Source organism: Thrips palmi, unplaced genomic scaffold, assembly GCF_012932325.1.
Source record: "Thrips palmi isolate BJ-2018 unplaced genomic scaffold, TpBJ-2018v1 HiC_scaffold_8, whole genome shotgun sequence".
NCBI classification, from domain to species: domain Eukaryota; kingdom Metazoa; phylum Arthropoda; class Insecta; order Thysanoptera; family Thripidae; genus Thrips; species Thrips palmi.
The window spans coordinates 6,599,377-6,622,889 of NW_023144635.1; the positions used below are offsets into that span (position 1 = coordinate 6,599,377).

At 47.8% G+C, this 23,513-nt stretch overlaps 1 protein-coding gene across 6 annotated transcripts in view; it reads right to left on the reverse strand.

The window, feature by feature from the left end:
- The window catches only part of LOC117652950 (putative cyclin-dependent serine/threonine-protein kinase DDB_G0272797/DDB_G0274007), a 52,697-nt gene extending 34,747 nt beyond the window's left edge, over positions 1-17,950 (reverse strand). For 2 of the 6 annotated variants that reach the window (XM_034398185.1, XM_034398183.1), the window contains exons 1-6: positions 17,855-17,950; positions 15,667-15,834; positions 15,239-15,394; positions 12,392-12,556; positions 10,977-11,132; positions 3,268-3,429 (exon numbers count right to left, since the gene is read on the reverse strand). In XM_034398185.1, the coding sequence (XP_034254076.1) occupies positions 3,268-3,429; positions 10,977-11,132; positions 12,392-12,556; positions 15,239-15,394; positions 15,667-15,834; positions 17,855-17,929 (882 nt within the window). In that variant the 5' untranslated portion in view covers positions 17,930-17,950. Of the gene's footprint in view, positions 1-3,267; positions 3,430-10,976; positions 11,133-12,391; positions 12,557-13,231; positions 13,262-13,374; positions 13,465-15,238; positions 15,395-15,666; positions 15,835-17,854 lie in introns of those variants that run through there. The other 4 variants (XM_034398184.1, XM_034398186.1, XM_034398187.1 and 1 more) reach the window with 4 other exon arrangements.
- Between the last annotated feature and the right edge of the window lie 5,563 nt (positions 17,951-23,513).

The following is a 23,513-nucleotide window of genomic DNA, read 5'->3' on the forward strand; positions in this document are numbered from 1 at the left end:
CCGCGCCGCGCCGACGGCGTGCCGAGCGCGTCTGGACGGAACGGGGTGCCTGCAGCGCAGCGCCTCAAGCGCCTCGCTCACACAAGCGCGGATCTGCGGATCCAGGCGGAGGTGCAGCCCCCCCCCCTTTCCGGTGGAGTGGAGGTGGCCAAAAGTTTAGACGCGTTTTGAGCTCCAGAGTCACTAAGTAGGACTCGAAACAATCGAGTGACGACCCCATCAATGGATTCTGCTTTCGAACTTTCGAAGAGCTATCCATTGATGGGGTCACACGTTAGATTCGAGGCCCATTTAGTGATTCTGCTGGAGGTCAAAACCCGCTTAGAAAATTTTTACCGCCTCCACCGCACAGTGGTTTAAAATGCTATTTTCGGGGGAATAAGTCTTAGCAAGCGTCCCGTGCGACCAAATGCTACCAGAATTGAACTGAATCATCGGTAGGCAATAGGCAAAGACTGGTTCAAAGGAAAAGGCGGTCCGATAAATATTGGATTTATAATGCTGAAATAATGAGAAAAATAGCAAAATTAGAAGAAAAATGACAGAATTGACAAAAAAAGCAAAACTAAAAAATGCTCAAAATACTTAGTTTTAACTTCTGAGCCGCATTAAATCATTTTGTTACTAAGAAAAACAAAATATTTGAAAAGAAAAACAATCCCACTTATGTGTTCTTCATTTTGAATGGTGTACACCAGAAGCCAATAGCCCCAAAACTAGTCAATTTGGCACGTTTTTGTAGTGTTGATCCCCTTGCGTTTCTTGTTGCGGACGAGTGCGGAAAAGTTATCATCGGGGCATCTTAATATACATGTAAGGGAAGCGCCTCGCACCAATAACTTCGCCCCATCGGGCCCCATCGATGTCCGAAACTCCAAAAGTGTGTTTTTTAATGTTTTGAACGCATTTGTAGCAAAAACCCGCCACCGTGAGCTAAACCGCGAACGAAATGTTGCGCTGTGTGCTGCTATCCTTTGATTAATGATGATACGAAAAGAAAAACACGCCAGCATACCAGTAGCATCGCTCTAATTGGAAAAATAAGGGTAGGAAACATCTAAGAAAATTAGATGAATTTGACCAAAATACAAAAGACTAAAATCAAACCCTTCCCAGTGGCTCCCAGCGTCATATAAAAATTTATAAACGTCATTTTATATTGTATTAGAGTATTAAAGTTCGTTTTCACCCCCCAGAATGCCCCCTGCGACACTTTTAGTGATTCTAATGCCGGAAAATTTCCCGGGAAAAATACGGAAAATTTCGGAAAATTTCCGTATTTTTCCCAAGCTCCCGGAAAAGTAGGAAAAATATGATAACTAACTCTTTATTACGTTCCAATAAAGTTCCAGAGTCAAATCTTACTGTTCCCACTATTTTGGATGCTCTTTACTCAAATCTCATTTAAAGTATGTTGAAACCTGAAACAGTGACTGATACTAGGGGTAGCCGATATTTGGGGTCTGGCCATGCAAGGAAGCAGTAAGAGGAACCGACACAGGACGGGTCGGTTGACCTTACTTACAAAATTGGCTTTGGCATGACTATCACTTTCATGCGCGGACAGCGAGCTTTAGACCTTCTTTACTGGATAGAGAACTGCCATTCCGAATGTCGTTGCCCTAACTTCAGACACTTGTTTATTTTTAAATTTTTGGGTCCCGGTTTTGCACTTTGATGCAACATAATTTCGTCGCGATATTCATTTCACAAAATTCTTATATCTTCTTGTCCCCGATAATTCAAGCAAACTGCCGGTATTGTTCTGATTTATCCAAGATAAAGTTTAAACCCTCACATCGACGCCTCCCGGCAATAAGGCTCTATCTTTTCCGTACGTCTCTAAAAGGCTCTTTCTTTTTCGTACGTCTCTAAAAGGCTCTATCTTTTCCGCACGTCTCTAAAAGGCTCTATCTTTTTCGTACGCCTAAAAGGTTCTATCTTATTCAGGATTTGATAAGTTATTATAACTCTGTTTTGGGATATTACTACCTTTTGATGGTTGAGAGTGAAAGCACATACCGTCATGAACCGAAATAAACCATCATGTTGATAACTAATCAAATCTTTAACTCTCAATATCTCAAAAGACTGCCTGAAAAGATAGAACCTTTTGGGCGTACGAAAAAGATAGAGCCTTTTAGAGACGTGCGAAAAAGATAGAGCCTTTTAGAGACGTACGGAAAAGATAGAGCCTTATTGCCAGGAGGCGTCGACATGGTTGCAAAACGGTAAGCGAAGCTACCGCGAATACGAAAGTGGCTAGATACAAAGAACCGCCATGAAGTAGAGACGTAGCGTTAGCCCATTTTGGGGGCTCCTTTAAATTCCGTGGGCGTCCAGAACTAGATGTGCCTGCATTACCTGGGTATCACGTTAACTCTCACTCTGTTCTGTAAGTAGTTCAACACCAGTCTTGAACCTATTCGGCTGTTTTATAATGTGTTTGGTATGTTTTTCCTGATCAACCTCAATTTTTCCAATTTTTCTGGAAATTTTCGTATTTTTCCTATTTTTTCGGAAATTTTCGGAAAAGTTGAACTTTTCCGGAAAATTAGAAACACTAGACACTTTTGAAAAATCGATTTATTCCCCCTAAAACAGGATTTTAAACCACTGTGCACCGGTTTTCTGGCCCAGTCACCCCCCCCCCCCCCTTTTTTTTTCAAACCTACGAGAACGGTGAAACCGCCTGAAAGGCATGCCATGAATCACAGTTTACCCCCTGCAGATAGGCAACTCTTGTAGCATCCCTACATCCTCACTGTCAAACCACGTGTGGAGACTGCAAACTCTGCAATTCCAAGTGCGGAGGGGGGGGGGAGCCTTGGTCACACAGTGCAGGCAACTTATGCGACCCCCGCCCCCCTCCATTTTTCTCCCTTCCCCAGTGCACGGAAAAAAATACTTAGTCAGTCCAACCAAATTTTAGTTAGCCCTACCAATGCTTCGGTTGGTTTTGGCCCAACTAAGATATTCCGTACCGGTGACGAAAATTTCGTCGGAAGAGCAGAAAAGTTTGTTGCCACAACGAATCTATCGTTGCAGCAGCAAATTGATTCGTTGCAGTAGCTGACTCTTAATTCGGTCGTGCCAACCAATGAATTCACTGCTGCAACGAACTTTCCGCTGTTCTAACAAATTTTTCGTTCTTCGAACGCAATTTTCGTTACTGGAACAAAAAAACTTAGTTGGGCCAAAACCAACCGAAACATTGGTTGGACCAACTAATTATTTTTTTCCGTGTGGGCTCTGGATGTGACTCACCATGCGGCCCTCCAGCTCGTTGTAGGCGTCCTGGCACACCGAGTTGGACTGCACGTAGGCCGCGGCGAACATGAAGGAGCCCAGGATGAGGGAGACGAGCACCACGGTGACGGCCGCGATTTGCGCCACCTGGACGATGGCGGACTTGGGCCGCTGGTACGCCTGCAACAGGGAGGAGGGCGATGTCTGTCAAGACCAGGAAGGAGCGGGAAGCTGGCTGGCTGGCTGGCTGACTAACTGGCTAGCTGGCTAGCTGGCTGACTGACTAGCTGGCTGACTGGCTAGCTGGCTGACTGGCTAGCTGGCTGACGGGCTAGCTGGCTGACTGGCTAGCTGGCTGACTGGCTAGCTGGCTGACTGACTAGCTGGCTAGCTGGCTGACTGGCTGGCTAGCTGACTGACTGGCTGGCTAGCTGGCTGACTGGCTGGCTAGCTGGCTGACTGGCTGGCTAGCTGGCTGACTGGCTGGCTAGCTGGCTGACTGGCTGGCTAGCTGGCTAGCTGGCTGACTGGCTGACTGCTGGCTAGCTGGCTGACTGGCTGACTGGCTAACTAGCTGGGTATAGCTGGCTTGGTAGCTGGCTAGCTGCTTGACTGGCTGGCCGGTTGGCTGCCTGGTTCACAGCCTAGCTCGAGGTGAGAGGTGCATTTTTGGAACGCATTATTCGTGTGAAAATTCAGTTTCGTCACCATACTCCTGTTGTCGATGTCAGATAAAGCTACGCTGGCTGCTGGCTATGGATGTTGTGCGATTCCTAGGAAGTCGACTCAACTTGAATCTGGTCTGTTAACGATCGATTCCAAGATCGATTCGGAAAACGACTAGAAATGTTTGACGGTACGAGAAATGGCTTGCCATTTGATTTGATTCAAGACTGGAAAATGCCGCATTTCAGTCTGAACACCACTACCAAGTCACGAAGAAAAAAATTGTATCCATCGTGATACAAGTTTCTGTAGCATATGCTATCGAAAAAGCTGCATAACCACACTGAGAAAACCTCACAAACTATTTTAGGCCTTACAAAGAAAAACAATTCGTTATAACAAAGTATTTTGAGCATACATAAGCTTACAAAGAAAATACTTCGCAATTTACCAACTATTTCTTCGTATAACAAAGTAAATTGGTTTGCATCATGTGTGCTCAAAATACTTTGTAAGGTTAACCGTATTTAACCTTGACCTTATTTAGCCAAATTTTATGCGTGCGTGTTACAGAATTCTGTACTGATTTTTTTCTGAGCTGGCCAATGGGAAATAACTCTATCCAAATTTGCACACCCAAATTCATCAAACATGCGAAATTCAGTAAAATTTATTAAAATGCATCGAAATTTATCGAAAGAAGACTGAAATTCTTCGAAATTCGACTGAAATTCATCAAAATTTGACCGAATTAGTCGAAATTCGACCGAAATTCATAGGATTTGTACACTGAAATTCACAGTGATTTCACAGTGATTTCCTCTTGTGGAGTTGGCTGGCGGGCTTACTGTCCGGCTGACTGGCTGGCAGGCTGGCTGGATGCTTGCTGCCTGGCTGGCCTCGTCGCGCAGCCATAGGCCGCTAAGCGCGCGGCGGGCCTTTTAAGCACGCCTAGCCGCGCTGCGCAAACGGCACCGCAGCAACCGCAGTGCGCTACAGCGCCGGCCAGTGAACCGGGCTTTCGCCATGGACCAGCGGGCGGGCTGCAGGCACACTGGTAGCCTACGAATGTGACGTCATATTCGTTGGAGTGTGAATTTTGTCACGTTCGTTTGAATATGATGTCACAGTTTAATGTTGATCCACGTTCAAATGAATGTGACACCCCACTTGAACGGCCGAGTCACGTTCAAACGAATGTGACATCATATTCAAACGAACGTGACAAAATTCACACTCCAACGAATATGACGTCACATTCATTGGCTACCAGTGCAGCAGGCTCTATGGCCAACCCCTGTGGGCAACCTCAGCTGGCGGCCGCACCAGCAGGCATCCGCCGGGCTTCCCACAGAGGCACCGTCGCTCTGTCTCTCTCGCACCCGCCCGGGATGTCCCATGAGTGCAGGAGAGTGACGAAGACTCTCGAAATCAGTCTGCTCGTTAGGGAGGTTATGCAACCTGTCATTGCTGAACCGAAACTTGAGGGATTTTCAATTTTTCGGAGGCTGATGGTAGCGTCGCTGTCTCCCTCGCACCAGCCCAGACCGCCCCATGAGCGCAACAGAGACAGAGTGACAAAACGATCCTTCGGGATCGAACAGTGTCCGCAAACGCGGAATCCACGCGCTCACGGGGCGTCCCGAAAGGTCCGAGAGAACGGACACGCGAGTCAACCCCGCCCGCGATGTACGCTGCAGGGCGCGAACGTGAGTCGTCCGCACGGAGAGCGGAAGGCATCGCTCTTGCTCTCTCTAACTCGTGGGACCGTTCCAGTGCGAGAGTAAAGCGGCTTCTGCTGCGCTCACCGATTCCGCGTCTGGAAGCGTGAATCCACGGGGCGGACAGTGCGAGAGGGAGGGGGGGGAGGAGGGCAATATGACAACCCTTAGCCTGCAAAAAGCAGGGCCGAAAGGTGTCAAACGTTTTTGGTCCTGAGAGGCAAAAAGAGTACTAGCCGCAAACTCGTCGGCTCCGACCCCTGCCAGCAGGACGGGGGGGGGGGCTCACCCCGCCGTCCCGGTGCCCAGGGTTAAGACCCAGCGACGCGCGTCCACCTCGTCGTCCGCGTCGTACGCTGCAGTGGCGAACGTGAGTCGTCCGCACGGAGAAGCAGGAAGGCATCGCTCTGTCTCTCTCGCACTCGTGGGGCGCCGCGTCCAGTGCGAGAGGGACAGGGCGGCCGCTGCTGCTCACCGCCGTGTTCCGCGTCTGGAAGCGTGGATCCAGGTGCGGATCCAGTGCGAGAGGAAAGGGGGGGGGGCGGAGGGCAATATGACAACCCCTTAGCCTGCAGAGAGCAGCCTGAAAGGTGTGCATAAAACCATCTTTTGTCTTTGGGAGTAGGCAAACAGTGCTTCCTTGCCGCTTCCTCGTCGGCTCCGCCACTGCCAGCGAGGATCGGGCGTGGGAGGCTACCCGCGCCGCTTCCGGTGCCGGGACTTAATGCCGAGAGTCGCTCTGGTCGCTCTGTCTCTCTCGCACCCATGGGGCGTTCCGTATAGGTGCGAGAGAGACAGAGCGACGAAAGCAACTCTCGGAGTCAGCCGGCCACTGACGCTGTGACGCGAAAGCGTCGCTGTGCGAGTCTGTTAGCTCAACAAAGATGCCATCATCTAATCGGAGGAAAGCGGTTGCGTTCGGCCGATGCGCGACGCGCGCGATCTGGTGTTGCGACAGCGAAGAAAGCCGGCCAGAAGACCATCACGACGATCAAAGGACTGGCTCCGAGAGTCGGCTTCGTCGCTCGTTTCTCTCTCTCTCTCTCTCTCTCTCTCTCTCTCTCTGTCTGTCTCTCTCCTCGCACTTACGGGGTGTTCCGTGTGGGTGCGAGAGAGGCAGAGTGCGCGGACTCTCGAAATCAGTCTGTTGAAGCCACTGAGAGGCCTTGTCGGCTCCGCCACGGCTCCGCGCGTCCACGACGACGCCGTGCCCCCAAGGCCGCGCTGCGCTCCCTAGCCACGCCAACCAGTGCACCAGACTGAGAGTCGCTTTCGTCGCTCCGTCTCTCTCGCACTCACGGGGCGTTTCCCTGCGAGAGAGACAGAGCGACGAAGGCGACGCAGTCGGCCTGCGCCTGCAGGGCCGTCGTCGTGGCCGAGCCTTTTATTTTGGAGCGACCTTGCCGCGCCGCCGCGATGCGACCGCTTTGTGACGCCGGCCACTTCACGCGCCAGTGCGGCACCGCGGCACCGCGGCACGCACGCGGGGGCGTCGCTAAGCCGGCAGTGCAGCCACACTGAAACACCAAACGTGGTCTAGACCACACCGCTGGTGTGGTCACATGGGTGCCATTTTGACCGCATCAGTTGGTGTGGTCTAGCTAGACCATGTTTGGTGCTGAAGACCACACCAAACGTGATCTAGACCACACCAACTGATGCGGTCAAAATGGCACCCATTTGACCACACCAGTTGGTGTGGTCTAAACCACGTTTGGTTTTTCAGTGAGCGCACAGTGGATGGATATGCCAGAAGACCGAACGCGGTGGCGAAAACTCTAGCGTTTTGAGCTCCAGAGTCGCTAAACAGGACTCGATAACCAAACGTGTGACCCCACCAACGGATTGCTCTCCGAACGAGGAATCCATTGGTGGGGTCACACGTTCGATTTGAGTTTCATTTGGCGATTGCGGAGCTTAAAACCCGTCCTGAATTTCGACCGCCACTCCCGGTCTTCTGGCCCACAGTGCGGCTCGAAAAACCCCATGCACCATATTCTCTCTCCGTCACTCTCATTTTCAGGAACGTGACGTGACGTTGAAATGACAAAAGTTCACGTTCTTTTGAGCATTGTGTAGCATTCGTTTGAATGTGAAGAAGTCGAGGGGGGCACAGCTTCATACATTCATTGTACAAAATTTGACTACATTCCACATTCAGGTGGCAAAAACGCCTGTAAGTAGGCAACATTTGAGGCCAAAACGCCAGAAATCTTGCACATTCTTGCACATTCACATAATCATTGTACACACAATTTTACAGTGGGTCACCCCTCGTAAGAAGTTAATTTTTGGCCAATTCACTCCCACTCCCGGTCTATCTGTATGGCTCTCTCTCTCTCTCTCTCTCTCTCTCTCTCTCCCTTCCCCTGCTTTTATCTGCTGTGCAGGCTCCATGTCGCGGACGGTCACGCCGCACGCCGCCAATTTCCCCTGCTGATGAATGCTTTTAGTGCACACGTACTTGAGCGGAGTGAATGTGTGGCGTGTGCGCGCGCGCGTGTGTGTGTGCGTGTGTGTGTGTGTGGGGGGGCTTTGTATGTGTATGTGTCGGTGTTGTGTTTGTGTCCGTTTGTGACAGTGTTGTGTTTGGGTCGTTGTGTGTTCGCGCTTTTGAAACATCATCACGAAGTGTTTCGTGCAGATAAGGTACAAACTATTCAGTTTGTAATGCGACAAAATTTACGAAAAATTTATTTGTGAGCTTATGTATGTTCAAAATACTTTGTCACAACACTGAGGAAATCTTACAAACTATTTTCGGCCTCACAAAGAAAAGCAGTTTGTTATAACAAAGTATTTTTAGCATACATAAGCTTACAAAGAAAATACTTCGTAAATTACGAACTATTTCTTCGTATAAAAAAGTATTTTAGTTTGTATAATGTATGCTCAAAATACTTCGTAAGGTTTAAAGCGTGAAAAATCGTAAGACCTCAAATATTGTGTTAGAACTTGTGTAAGTATCGGTAGGTTTTTTTTGTTTTTTTTTTGTGGGGGGCAGGAGGTCGGTCGGTGTGTGTTTTGTGTCGGTGTGCGCTGTGTCTGAGTTCCCTCTGTGTAATTGTGTGCGCCAGTAAGGGGCGTGCGGCGGGTCAGGCGGCCAACCTGAGAGCCCTCTCTGTGTCGGCGGCGCGGGTCACGGCAGTATAATGGTCGGGATGCGTATCTTTTGTTTCAACAGTTGGCTGCATTAGCATGCCGTGCGTGTGGCGGTGGCGGCCAGCCTCTCTCTCTCTCTCTCTCTCTCTCCCCCGCTCTCCCCTCTGGGACGCTGCAAGAGAGCGAGAGAGACAGAGCGCTGTTCGGGATCAGCCGGCTGGTGTTTTCCCTGTCGGTGCGCGCCGCCACGCCACGCACCGAGTACACAGTGCACCGAGTCTTACGGTGTGAAGCGGCGGCATGCCGGACCGTCGTCGTCCTCGACCCACAAACACAGCGAGCCGCGTGGCGGGGCGCCTTAGCCACCTGGCAGGCAACGCGCTGCCAATGTAGTGCTTGCCTCGATAGGCAACCTGCCTGGATAGGCAACCTGCCTGGGTAGGCAACCTGCCTGAATAGGCAACCTGCCTGAATAGGCAACCTGCCTGAATAGGCAATCTACCAGGCCAAGCAACTTTCAAGGATGGTCAACGTTCCTGCTGGATACCTTGAAATTCCGGGGTGCTCACACGTGTAAATCTTGTCAGAATGTCACAAATCTGTCTGAAAACCGGATCAAAATTCGCGCACCTCTGAAAGCTGCAAACTTATTCTGACATTCTGTAGAACTCAGACCATCAATATCAGAATAAGTTTTCAGAATTTCAGCTTTCAAAGGTGCACGAATTTTGTTCAGGATTTCAGACATGTTTCTGACATTCTGACAAAACTTACACGAGTGCTCTGAAAGTTAACACCTACGAAGTGATTATTAACAAGCAGCGTTTATGTAGCCACTTTCATACACGCGGCGTGCAAATAACGCGATTTTCATTATATACACGCCGGAAAAGCTTTTCCAGCGTGTATATAATGAAAACGGCTGTTTTTTTCACGCAGCGTGTCTGCAAGCGCCCTGAAATTATTTACACGCTGGAAAAGCTTTTCCAGCGTGCCCATAGTAAAGGAGGGTGTTATTTTTATGCAGCGTGTTCGCAACTCACTATTTTACTAGCCAGGGGAAGGCTTTCGGCCTCGCTGCTGAGCTGGATTCTGCTGGAGATGGAAATGCATTTTCATCAGTAGTAAAATTAGGTAATGTTTATTTTGAAAATGGGCCGCTTTTCTTTTAGCGGTAATCTACAAACTCACGTGTGTACATAGAACACTCCACCTGGAGCCAACAAGCATGTACACTCCAACCTGGAGCATAGCTGGCATGTGCACTCCAGGTTGGCGTGTACTTGGCATGTACACTCCAGGTTGGCGTGTACTTGGCAATTACACGCCAGGTAGCGCATACCTGCAGGTACACTATGTACAAGCGCCAAAAGGCGCTAAATTTCAGAGCACCCCTGAATGACAGTGTAGGCGACCCGCCTGCGTTCCCATTTCCCTACTGAGAAATGCCATGCAGTCATGTCATGAAGTTCTATGAACGAGACATTTTAAAGTTTATTTTCTTCAATATCGACCATTTTACATGTAGGTGTCGAAACCAGGGGAGAGTAGATTTTATCCCAGACCGGGTTTCGCTCTGGTGCGGTCGAGACGAAACATGATCGTGCTCTTCAAAATGGTGTGAGCTCCGGAATTCATGTTGAAGGCAATCTTCCAGCGATCTGGACCAGGCCAGACCGGCGGGGTCATTTCATCAAAATTTGAGGTCCAGTCCATATTGTAGCAGCCCTGCGGGAGGAGTGCGTTATCAAACAAATTCATGGAATGCTTCAGTTGCGTATATTTTCCCCATTTCGTTCACTCGTTTATTCGTTCATTGATTCATCGCACTGATTTGGAAATCAGTGCAAACTATGTCCTTTTTTTTGTGGATAGCTTTGTACAAAATTGAGCATGGGTTTTAGAATGCACGAGTTTGTGCATAAATAAGAACGGAAGTGTGCGTTGTTGCGCATGAATTCGTGCATTTCACGCGCATGTTAAATTTCGTGCAAACGCTAGGCACATAGTAAAGCACATAGTAAATTTCTGTGATTGATTCAATGCAGCGGGGGAGGGGGAGGGGGAGGTGTAAATGGATTCTGAGTTGGAGCGAAGTCAATGCCCCTAAGATTTTGAATGGAAGGGCTGGTCAAAAAGGCTGTTCTTGTGGTACGCGGTAGTTTCAGGTGGTGCAGTAAGGTTCGTCCTGTGAATTTATTGTGGTGTGCTTTTATACTTGATTGGATGTTCACTCACTTGAACCGGACAAGAGGGAGGGAAATGGTAGTACGTCTTGAGTCCGCTGTATATAGGCCTCTTCTCGTGACGCAAGTAGTCACAAAACAGGATTTGGTACTTGACAAAGCTCTGGATGTACCTTTTCCCAAGAAGCTCAAAGAGACTGACATCAAGCTGGAAAATTAGTGAACACTGAGGCAAAAAGTTACCGTGAAATCCGGAAGCAAGTTGAGAAAACTCTCCGTACCCGGACTGGAACTTAACATTTTCCGTAGTCTTCTTGCCAATCTTCTTCGTGGGACTTTACTCTTCTCCGTGCATCTCATTGGCATGCAACGGACACGCGGAGAACGCACTGCAAACCTAACTGTCTACTAAGTACACACTTACAAATGCATGCTTGCAAGTACACACTTACAAAGGCATGCTTGGCCAAGTACACACTTAAAAATGCATGCTTGTAAGTACACACTTACAAACGCATGCTTGACGCCGTTGAACTTCATGCGTCAAGCATGCGTTTGTAAGTGTGTACTTGCAAGCATGCATTTGTAAGTGTGTACTTACACTGCAAGAAAAAGTGTAGATAGTACAACAAAAGTACAACAGAAACTGTACAATAAAAGTACAACAGGGATTGTAGAATGTACAACGAGAATTGTACAAACCACAACGAGCCCTGGACTGCACAGCACTCCTCATGCCGGTTCCATTGTACTTTGTACAACAATTGTTGTACTTGTAAAGTACACTAAATTCCTGATAAAAAATTTGCCAGAAATTTGTGTACTTTTGTTGTGGTTATTTCCTGCAGTGTAGTAGACAGTTGAGTTTGTAGTGCGGTGTAAGTCCTATGAAGAAGATTCATAAGAGGCTACGGAAAATGGTAGTAGGGAAAATCATGTCAGAAAAATTAACTGGCTTTTCCGTAATTATTTTGCTACAGTTGTTTAACTGAGTCCGATATGTTCAGCAGGACACTAAATGCCTATGGACGCTTTGTTCATAAGTATTGACATTTTTGTGCAGGTGTGTTCATATGTGTACAAATGTGTACATAAGAGAGAGTAACAATTTTATGAATACTGAAGCAAAATATGAAAAATACTGTCCCAAATTTATGAATTCAATTGTTCATTCTGTAAACTGGGCTAACTTGTGACAGAAGGGGCACTATGGGACACATGGTCTTTATCCAATTCTTGTTTCGTTTGATGATTTTCTTTGTCCCAAGCAAAGGAATTGATATTTTGATAGCCTTAGCCTCTAAGAGAACCCACTCGTGGTTTGAGAAGTGTCTCAAGCTACCCCAAAAATGTCTCAGGTTTCCCAAGTTGACGGCAGCTCACATAGGCACAAATATGTCAATAGATATGGAGCATGAAAGTGCATATACGTTTTAGTGTGTAAACTGGAATAGAAGCCGTTCTCACGAGAGTGTCGTTGGGCAGCGGTTTGATGATATCCATGACAGCAGAGAGCTCCGAACGCTGCTGCCCATCGGTGGTGTTCAACGTGCGCAAGAACATGCCTGACTGCTCACTAAAATGGCTCGGGTTCAACGTCGACTCGACGTTTTCGACGTCCACGTCATAGTTCTACAGGATAGTGCAGATGATATGAGAGGGGTCGTGGTGGTCCGTCGATCGTGAGTAATCAGGGAGAAGACTTTGTCAACACAAGTGAGGAGAACTCTGAACTTCCTGGAGCGGAGCGGAGCAATTCTCTACAGTTGGACGTGCGGAGTTTGCAGTCTGCACACTGTGGAGAAGCCCACAGAGGCCCCATCTCTATAAGCCCTTTTTTAAAGAAATAAGACATCTCAATTTTAAGCTCACCAAATTCCTAAATGTCAGAGTCCAGCGGTCTTAATACCAATAGCAACAGTGCAGGTTTCTGACGTTCTGACAAGATTAGCACGAGTGCTGCAAACTCCACACCTCTTCATTTTCACTCTAAAACTCCTGCGAAGCATTTGCTTTAGTTTCCAAGAAAATAATGGCGTTGTGGAATTGCTTCGTATTATAAGGACAGTCTTCTTGTTACGAAGGATTTGGCTTCATAATACACTCGTAAAACTAAAGCGTAGTATTACCCTCTGTTTTCAAGCGTAATCAGGTTACGCTTGAAATCAAGCGTAACAGGCCCAACCGCCAAGATTCCACCTATCTAAATGCATGGGGGAATTTCCAGAGTATGCTTCATTTCAAGCGTAACGTCTTCAAGCGTAACTTTATGCTTGACTCAAGCGTAGAGTTACGCTTTAGTTTTACCAGTGTACGAAGCATTTCTTCGTAGATTTTACAATGCCTTCATTTTCTTTACGAAGTGATTCTTCGCAGAGCTTATATTGTGTCAGGTATGGAGTTCTCTGGTTTCACAGTGTCGTCCCACGGGGTGGCGGTCTGATGGTTACCCTGGCTGTCGCCTGGATCTGAACCAGCAGCTCGGCCAGTGCAAACACGGCCGGGGCAAAGCAGTGCGTCCGCATGGTCTGCCGGTGCAGTGAGTACTGCCTCTAATGAGATGCTCTCACGCGCGGCACTGGTGGTCCAATCCGATTGGAGGACCACTCCTCCACTGTTAAAAATTCCTCACTTCGAAAAATGTATAGAAAAAGGAAAAAACGGAAAAAAACGTACAAATTACGTAGTTGGACAGATGTACTACGGAAGGTCCTCGCAAATTATTGACCAGACCATCCTACACTGTCAGAAAATTCCGAAAAAAAAAAATGGAAAAATCATGGAGTTTTTCCGAAACTTCTGCATGGAGCTCTCCATGAATGCAAATCTTGGGCTTTCTCCGAAAAGTTTCGGAATTTTGAACAAAAATGCATGCTTCAATATCACGAAAACACGAAAAAAAGTTTGCAATCTTAAAAAATGAGGGAAAGGTACCCCCTACTTGTTTACCTCAGGTTTTCATAATATTAAGGGAAAGCTACAGGATAGTAGTCCAATGAGCTCGAAGGAGATCATCCCTTCTTTGACCATTTCAGACTAAAGAATGCTTCAGCGAAGCCCTCTTTAACATATCTGAGAAAAGATATGCATTTTACCTCCCACCAGGACCCAAGTAATGGTCCGAAGAACAACTGTTAAGCCCTGAGAAAATCTCTCCGAAAAAAGGTGGAAAATGAATGGAGTCTCCATGTACGTGATTATAGGGTTTTTCTCCATAAAATTTTGGAGCTAATTTCTAACAGAGTAGCTGACCAGGGCGCGAGAAGATCATTAATACCAATAAGAGGGTTAATTTCATTGAAGCTTTTACTATGATGAAAATGTAGAAGCAGTACTTTTTCTGAGAAGCTTTCACGAAAATATACACGGTAAAAACGGTTCCTGGTTTTCCCAGGAACTCCCTGGAAATAACCTATACCTTCACCATAGGCTTCCTGGGAAAACCAGGTTCCGTTTTTACCGTGTATGTCTAGGAAGTATTTAACCCGCTGAGAAAAGCGATATAATTATCATCACAATATCTAGTTTGCACGTGCATCATAAGTACTAACTTGACGGGAACAAGAAGTTAAGTCTTTCTGCTTTCATTTAGGTTCTTTGAACAAGACTTTCTGAAGTTTATGTCTGAAATATCGACCATTTTATTGTGGACACACCGATATCACGGGAGAGAGGGCTTCATCCACGACCGGCTTTGGCCCTGGTGCGGTCGAGGCGAAACTTGACAATGTACTTCATCAGGCTCCGACTCTCGGAAACGCATTCGAAGGTTACCTTCCAGTGATCTGGACCAGGCCAGACTGGCGGGGTGATTTCGTCAAACCTTGAGTTCCAGTCCATCCTGTAGAAACCCTGCAGGAGGAGCACACTTTCAAACAAGTGCAAGGAACGCTTTAGTTTGTCTTGCCCTTGCCCTTTCCTTCCTTCCTTCCTTCCTTCCTTCCTTCCTTCCTTCCTTTCTTCCTTCCTTCCTTCCTTCCTTCCTTCCTTCCTTCCTTCCTTCCTTCCTTCCTTTCTTCCTTCCTTCATTCGTCCGTCCATTCCCTTTGTTGATTCACTAATTTGTTCATTCCTGAATTCGTTCATTCACTTCAGCGTGCAGAGTACGGGTACTCCAAGGTAATCAATGTCGCAGCATGAACAACAAAGGATAACCCAACATCATGTTTACACCGGTTTAAACCTATCGCAAAAAGTACTCCAACAAAGAGCTGTGCCTGTGGTGCATTGTACGTAGTTTATTCATGTAATGCAAGTAATGTTCGTCTATAGAAATTGTGGTACCGTTTTAGCCAGGATGGGATTTCTACTCACTTGAATCGGACAAGAGGCAGGGAATTGGAAGTATGTCTTGAATACGTTGAAGACGGGCCTCCTTCCGAAGCGCAAGTAATCACAAACCGGGGTTTCGTATCGAATGAAGCTTTGGATGTACTTCTTCTCGTACAGCTCAAAAAGGCGGCCCACGACCTGTCCAACAATTGACTGTAGATATGACTCCGGAATTTACAAAGGTACCTCTTCTGCGGCAAAAATGTTGCAAAGTCGCGAAAATTCTTCGTAACTTATTGAAAATTCTCGATAATTTTCAAACATTCTTTGTAAATCGTAAATCGTCCCTTGATAAATTCACGAACATTCTTCGTGTTTTACTTCTTCCTGACTTTTCGAAGGACCCTTTGGCAACATTTTTTCCAGAGGTGCTATCTCCAATTCTTATGTTGCAGTCAAGCCGTTCTTACGAGGGTGTCGTTGGGCAGCGGTTGGATGATATCGATGACGGACGAGATCTCCGAACGCGGTGACGTCTTGTCAGTACGGTTCAGCGGACGCATGAAAACCCCCGACCGCGGACTAAAATAGTTCTTGTCGTAAATCGACTCGACGCTTTCGAAGTCCAGGTCATAGTTCTACAGAATGCAGCTGGCATGAGAAGGGTCACATTCGGGGGGTGAATCACTTAGCTTTCTGTTGTACACATGAGTACACCTTCTACACTGGCGAAACAAAGGCATTAAAATTATGCCCATTGAAGGGCGTAAACGATTTACGCCCTTAAAGGGCATAAATCGTTAATGCCTTTGGGAAGGGCATTGAAGTTTTGCTTGAAATTCCTATACCATTTACGCCCTTTCCAAGGGCATAAAACGAATTATGGGATCCACGACATTTCACCCAAAGTCTTTCTCCCACCGCAGAAATGCCCACTTCAATTTAATCCACCAATTTTTGACCCACTACCTTTATTCCGAAAAAAAGAGACCCAAGCACCATTTGGCCCACCTTTGTACCTCAAAACCCACTAAAGAAAGACGTTATTCCCGCAGGCGCTGCCTAAGGTAAGGCACTGTCTGCTTGTTGCGAACCGAATTATTCCATGTTTATTATTCCATGAATACACTGCTAATGGAAGTGTGGACCAAGTCCACGCTTCAACGCGTGGACCAGCCAAGTCCAGGCTTGGCTGGTCCCCACTTCCATTAGCAGTGTATTAGTAGTCTGTAACTTTCCCAGTTCCAGTTCATCCATTAATCTGTCCTGCTCCTTCTGTACCTGCTTGATGCGTATTACGATGATATGTCATCGTGAGGTACTGTCAATTGCACTTACGTACAAAGCACAGTTGCCAATGTAATGTATCGAGGTCTGCACAATGAAAATTTTGGTTGTCAGTTGATGACCATTTCATGACTTATTTTTCCTTCCAAGGGTCATCAACACATTTGATCACATAGTTGTCACGCCCATGCAATAAGCATAGTCCATCCTAGTACGCATGATTCATCTAAAGGTACGGTGAATTTTATCGTAAGCACGCAAGGATCGTAAGGATCTGAGGGTGCAACAGTGGGGAAAGGGGAAGTACAGTGGGACAAACGCTGGCGGGCCATACTGGTGGTGGGCTAAATGAGGTGGATGTAAAAGTAGTGGACAAAACACGTTTGGGCATTGCTGTTTCGGGTGAAAGGAATTGGGTGAACCGTCTTGATACCCGAATTATGCCCTTGTAAGGGCGTAAAAGAGTATTTATGCCCTAAAGGGCGTAATTTTTATGCCTTTGTTTTACAAGTGTACTTGTAGTAAATGTCACATTCTCAAACGTTTGTCGGCTTTTTTTAGCGGTGTAGACGACACGCGACGCCAAATCGTGAAAAAAAATGAGCAAAGTTTGCTCTTTTTAATCGTGGGAGTACACTGAGTACGGGCATATTTGTACACATGAGTACACTACGTAGTGATTCACCCCTCGGTCACTGGTCTACCGAACGTCAGAAAGAGGGAGAGCAAGTTTTTCGAATTCGATCTGATGACGCAGTTTTGGCCCTAAATTCGATTTGAAGTCGACCCATCAAACCAGGCCAAAATTTAACGTCAGTTCTACGTCGTTCAAAAGTTCAAAACACGCTGTTTTAGAGGCGTAAATCGTTTACGTTCTGTAATGGCGTAACTCTGAGAATCCAAACGCTATGAGTATAGCGTCAATTGGTGCAATGCCAAAGCATTGCACATGAAGTGCAATGCCTCCCCATTCCCATGCATTAGCATAGGGCATTTTCGGGACGCATTGCACGTAAGGTGCAATATGGCTATCACATTGCACGTAAGGTGCAATATGGCTATCGTATTGCACGTATGGTGCGATATCTCAGCTGCATTGCACCACGTGCTATACTCATAGCGTTTGGAATCTCAGTGAATTTTGATGTCTTTGCCTCTGGTGCAAATCAACTTCCATACAAATTCGCTGGCGCAACTTATTCCTTTTCCCCTTTACTGTCAAACCAGATGTGAAGAACACCATACTTCGTGATGCCGCAGAGTAATTGTCAACACTAGCACTACAAACCTAACTGTCTACTTAGTTCACTCTTACGAATGCATGCTTGGCCTCGTCGCCTCGTGTGCCTCGTCGCTCGGGGTGGAAGTTACCTTGGGTGTCGCTTGGAGCTGGAGCGACAGTCCCGCCAGTGCGAACACCAGCGGGGCAAAGCAGTGCGTCCGCATGGTCTGCCGTTGCTGCGAGAACTAACGATATCCTCGCATGTGCGGCAAAAATGGTTCCTGCCGATTGGGAGGCTTCCCGTCCTCGTTGTTGCACTGGTGAAACAGGTAATGCCTTTGGAACGAGCAACTGCACTACAAGCTATGCTGTTTACTTAGTACACTCTTACATGCTTGCACACTACAAATCCAAAGGTCAGACTTTTCGCCACCCCATAGGCGAGACAAGTCTCGCCAAGTTTTGATCAGATCTAAAAGTATCGCCAAAATTTGGTCAGTCAAAAAAGTTTTGGCACAAAATGGTGAGACACAAAAGTCTCGCCACAAAATGGCGCCACTTTTGTGTCTGACCGCCACCCAAAGGCCGTAATGCGCCGGATGGTTACGGCCTAAAGGCCGTGCTCAGACACAAAAGTCTCGCCATATTTAGGCGCGAAGTCTTTCCATCCAATTTGCAGTGCATGTACACACGTACAAACGCATGCTTGCAAGTACACACGTACAAACGCATGCTTGCAAGTACACACGTACAAACGCAAGTTTGGCGCCATATAACTGTATGCAAAGCATAGACATATGCAAATGTGTACACTCTAAATGTCTTACAATGAAATTGGAGTACCTTGTACCCCGTTTTCGCCTGTAGGGTTCGTAATTGGCGGGCTGCAGATCTCACTGCCAACGATACAATACAGATTTGACCGCCTTCGCAACACCACGTGTACCGCCAATTGTAGTGTTAGAGCCAGTAGCCACCACGGTTGCTATCGCGGGCGCTTCGGTGCCAGTTGTACCAGCAGAGTCGCACCGTCCTTTCCGCCTCGCCAGGACGCGTCCACGGCACATTCGGTCCGGTGGTTAGCCCGTCGACACCGAGAGACTCTTCCTCGCAGTGTTGCCGGGAACAATCTAAGCTCCTTGCGGACGCCACACGGAAAATCGCATGGTGCACTCGTGTGAATCATGTCCGAATGTGAGAAATATGTCCGAAAACCTGATCGAAATTCGCGCACCTCTTAAAGCTGAAAACTCTCTGTGACATACTGACGAACTGAGGCCTTCAATATCAGAATAAATGTTCAGAATTTCAGCTTTCAGAGGTGCGCGAAATTTGATCAGGATTTCAGGCATGTTTCTGAAATTCTGAAAAAAATCTACACGAGTGTGGGGCATTTTCCCCTTCAGGCGGCGAGAAAAAATGCGTGGCAAAAAAAAGGTGGTACGTAAATGTATGTCTGTACGTGGGTACCTCGATGCATGACCAAAGAAGGGTGTTTTTCTTTTTTGTATCGCCGTCATGGATAAAATCGTTGCGATGCACACACAAAACTGTTCGTAGTGTCCGCCAGCAGTTTAGTGAAAGGGTGTAGTGTTCTAAAGGGTAGGAATATTCCCGGGAATTTAGGGAATTCCCGGGAACGTTCCCGGGCACAATCAGACCCAAAAAATGGGAAATTCCCGGGAATTTTGAAAAAATGGCTTAAAACAGCTAGTTTTTGCGCGAAAAATGTAGAAAGTGCAAGGTACCAAGAAATAAATATGAATCACTTGAGTGTATTTCCATTTTTCTTTCAGAAGAGAACAAAACAAAACGTTTCGTATTAAAACATTCGTGTTTTATAAAAAAAAATCATATCAAAAAGTATAACTTTTATCAAATGTGATGGGTTTCATATGAAGCAATGTTCCCGGTCAAGTGGGAATATTCCCGGGAATTCCCGGGAAGTCTCGGGAACATTCCCCTGAATGATTGTTCCCGGGAATTTTCGAACACACAGGCCTCTAGAATCTCGTGCTGACGAGAAAGCCTCCTGAAATCGGCCGGAAGAACATGTCGCTGTCGAATCAAAGAGTTGATTACCTTCCAGCACTATTAAAAGCCTACGAAGCATTTACTTCATAACTACAAAGAAAATGAAGGCATTGTAGAATTGCTTTGTATTATGAAGAAATGCTTCGTATTACAAAGGATTTTGCTTCATACGAAGCACTTCTTCGTAGATTTTACAATGCCTTCATTTTCTTCGTATTGCGAAGCGTTTCTTCGTAGGGTTTTTACTGTGAGATCGATAAAAGTCGATGCGATCCCAAACCGTAAATACATTTCCGGCCGGGCAGCCAGTGTCGCGTGTTGTCTCCAATCTCGGCGACCAGGCACGCGACGAGCAGAGCTGTAATTGGCTGCCGCGCCGTGCCGTGCCGTGCCGTGCCGTGCCTAGCTCATCCCGACTCCACCAAATAACACTTCTGCGAGGCCGCCCGCGAGATGGCGCGCAGATCGCAGGGCACTCGAAAATGTCGGCGAAGCATCCGCTTGGCAACTACGAAGAAAATGGCGGCCTTGTAGAGATGCTTCGTATAAAGAGGGATTTGGCTTCAACAAACGAAACATTATTCCTGGTGGATTTTGCACTGCCTTCGATTTCTTCGTCCATATTTTTTTACTGTGGTCCAGTACCGGCTGGAAGGCGACAACTTGAAACACTGTTTGAGCTCTGACGTCACCAACGAGTTTCCGAACCGAACGCAACGTTGACGTAAATGATTCCGCCCTTGTTCGGTTGAATTAGAAGCATCGGGCATTCTACTAGGCCTAATGCACCCCAAATTTTGTGCTCTTTTCAGCTCTGCAAAGCGGTTTGCAATCAACGGGCTAGATCCTACAATCCAAGCGAAATAGGTAACCCCTGCACCTTGCTCGCGCATGGCTTCACGCGCTTCCTAGGCCGTTGCCGCCCCCTGGTTCCCCACACTTGGTTTGGCAGAGTCTCAAGTTACGAAACGTGGGGCAAGAGAGGCTGGAACTGTTGTTCTTCCCGTCGCCTAGAGAGCCTTTACGAGACAAAAGAGAAATTGAGCGGTACACAAGAAGTGGGCCCAGGCCGGGCCGCGCGGCCGGGGGGTCCGGTCCAGTCACTGGGCGCCGCGGCGCCGCGACGCGCCGGGCCCCACCGCAGAGCGATTCCGCGCAAAGTTCCGTCGCTCCCTCCTTAGGGGAGGCGCTATGAGTGCGAGAGAGACAGAGCGAAGAAACCGGCGGCGGATAGTGCGCGCCGTCGCCTTAATTCCCTCAATTCCCAGCAGACCGCCGGGGAAACGATCCAGCTAATCACGCGGCAGACTGTTTCCGAGAGCCGCTCTGTCTCTCTCGCACTCAGGGGGCGCCCCGTGTGGGTGCGAGAGAGACGGAGCGACGAAAACGACTCTCGGTCCGCTGCGGCGTCCGCGGTGACCTCTGCCGCGGCAAGCGCCGGCGAAAGGCTTGGGCCGCTCAGCTGACTCCGAAAATGGGTTTCGTCGCTCTGTCTCTCTCGCACTCACGGGGCGTGCCGCAGGGGTGCGAGAGAGACAGAGCGACGCGGAGCACGCCGCACAGTGGGCCAGAAGGCCGGTGGAGGCGGCCAAAATTCGAGACGCGTTTTAAACTCCAGAGTCGCTAAATGGAACTCGAACCGAACGTGTGACCCCACCAGTGGGTTCCTCGTTCAAGGAGCAATCCATTGGTGGGGGTCACACGTTCGGTTCGAGCCCCATTTAGCGACTCTGGAGCTCAAAACGCGTCTCGAATTTTGGCCGCCTCCACCGGTCTTCTGGCCCACTGTGCGCCGCGGCCTTACTCGGCCACGGCCCGCTTGGTTCGTCATAAAAGGCCTGACTGTACGCGGGAATACGACGCAGTGTGTGGGAAGACACTGGGAAATTCCAGACGTCGAGGTTTGAGGAGCCTAATCAGCTGGGATGATCGCGCACCTTCCTTCGCGCACCAAGGCCTCCGCGGTGCCAGGCGGCACCAGCCGTCCAGACGCAGTGGGCCACACACAGTGGGGCAGAAGACCGGCGGAGGCGGCGAAAATTCCAGATGCGTTTTGAGCTTCAGAGTCTCCCTGCAGGACCCCATGCCGGAACCGAATACGTGTGACCGAGCGTGTGACTCTACCCACACTAAATGTTATGTACAATTTTGTACGAGACATCACAGTTTTTTGTGCACACGAAATTTTCGTACCACTTTTGTACGAAAAACTGCACATTTTTCGCCATTTTTGTACAAAATTGTACAAAATTTTGTACAAATCTGTACGAAAATTCGTGAGCACCAAAAACTGTGATGTCTCGTAAAAAAAATTGTTCAAAAACATTTAGTGTGCCGAGATTCCTCCGTGTTCGGAGAGCCATCCTGTGGTTGGGTCACTCTCGCTCGGTTCGAGTCCAATTTAGTGACTCTGGAGCCCAAAGCGCGTGAAGAGTTTTGGCCACCCCACCTTTCTTCTGAACCACAATGCGACTCCATGCAAACCCCACGAAACCAATAGTGGAGAACTTCACGCTTGACATGTGGAGGATTGGAGTTTGCAAACTCCAAATGCACGCAGTCTCCACACTTGAAGGGCGGAATTTGCAGACTCCCGTGTAAAAATGAAAACTACCAGAATCTGGCCGAAATCGTTCCGAAATCCTTCCGAACGCTCGGAGTACTGCCAGAATCCTTCCGAAAAGAGGGGTGTGGGCGTCGGGGTACTACCGAAATCGTTCCGACGGCGCGCTATTTCGGAGTTGAAGACCCCGAAATCCTTCCGATTTTCTCGGGGCACCCCGAAATCCTTCCGAGACCCCGAAAGCCGTCTGTTCGGAAGGATATCGGGCAACCCCGATGGTTCGCGAAGGGTACACGTCAACAAATCCACCCTTTGAGATTAAGTTTTTCATGGTTTTAAATTTCATTTTTGGAATTTTTCGCTCAAATTTGGTGTGGGGAATCAACGCAAAAATTCACAAGTGCCATTTTTTTTGTTTTTCAATCGGACATTATTTTTCTGCTATCTTGGAAACTACCATAGCTATCGAAAAATGGTTTGCAGATTTGGATCGGACTCGATTTTGACTCCCCCAAAGCACTTGTCTAATGTTTCATTTCTTCAATTGAACAAAGATAATTTCAATTAAAGATTGTTCTAAGTATTGGTAAGGAGAGGCATGCCTCCACTCCCCCACTCCTACACACTCCTCGTCCCCACCCCGCACCGTGAACCATTTGTTTCGGAACGATTTCGGCCGGGCCCGACACATGAAATCCGAGATCTTTTCCGAAACTAGGCTTCGGAGTACTACCAGAATCTGTCTTATTTTGGTCGTTTTCGGCCAAAAATCGGAAGACCCCGACGGGTAAAATCGGAAGGATTTCGGAGTTGCCCGATCGGGGAACTACCGAAATCCTTCCGACGTCGGAACGATTTCGGGTGTTTTCTTTTTCATACGGGCTCTCCGCACTTCAAGTGCAAAGTTCTCCAGGTTTGCACCATGCCTAGAGATATGGGCTCTAGGCATTTGAAGTAGACTGCAAACTCCACTGGTCAAAGTGTGAAGAACTCCGCAGCAGCTGGCAGTCGAGGGGGGAACAGCTTCCCACATTCGTTGTACAAAATTTGACCACATTCCACATTCAGGTGGGGAAAACGCCTGTAAGTAGGCAACATGTGTGGCAAAAACGGTAGAAATCTTGCACATTCTTGCACATTCACACAATCATTGTACGCAAAATTTTACAGTGGGTCACCCCTCGCTGGCAGTGCAGAGTTGTCCACACTTG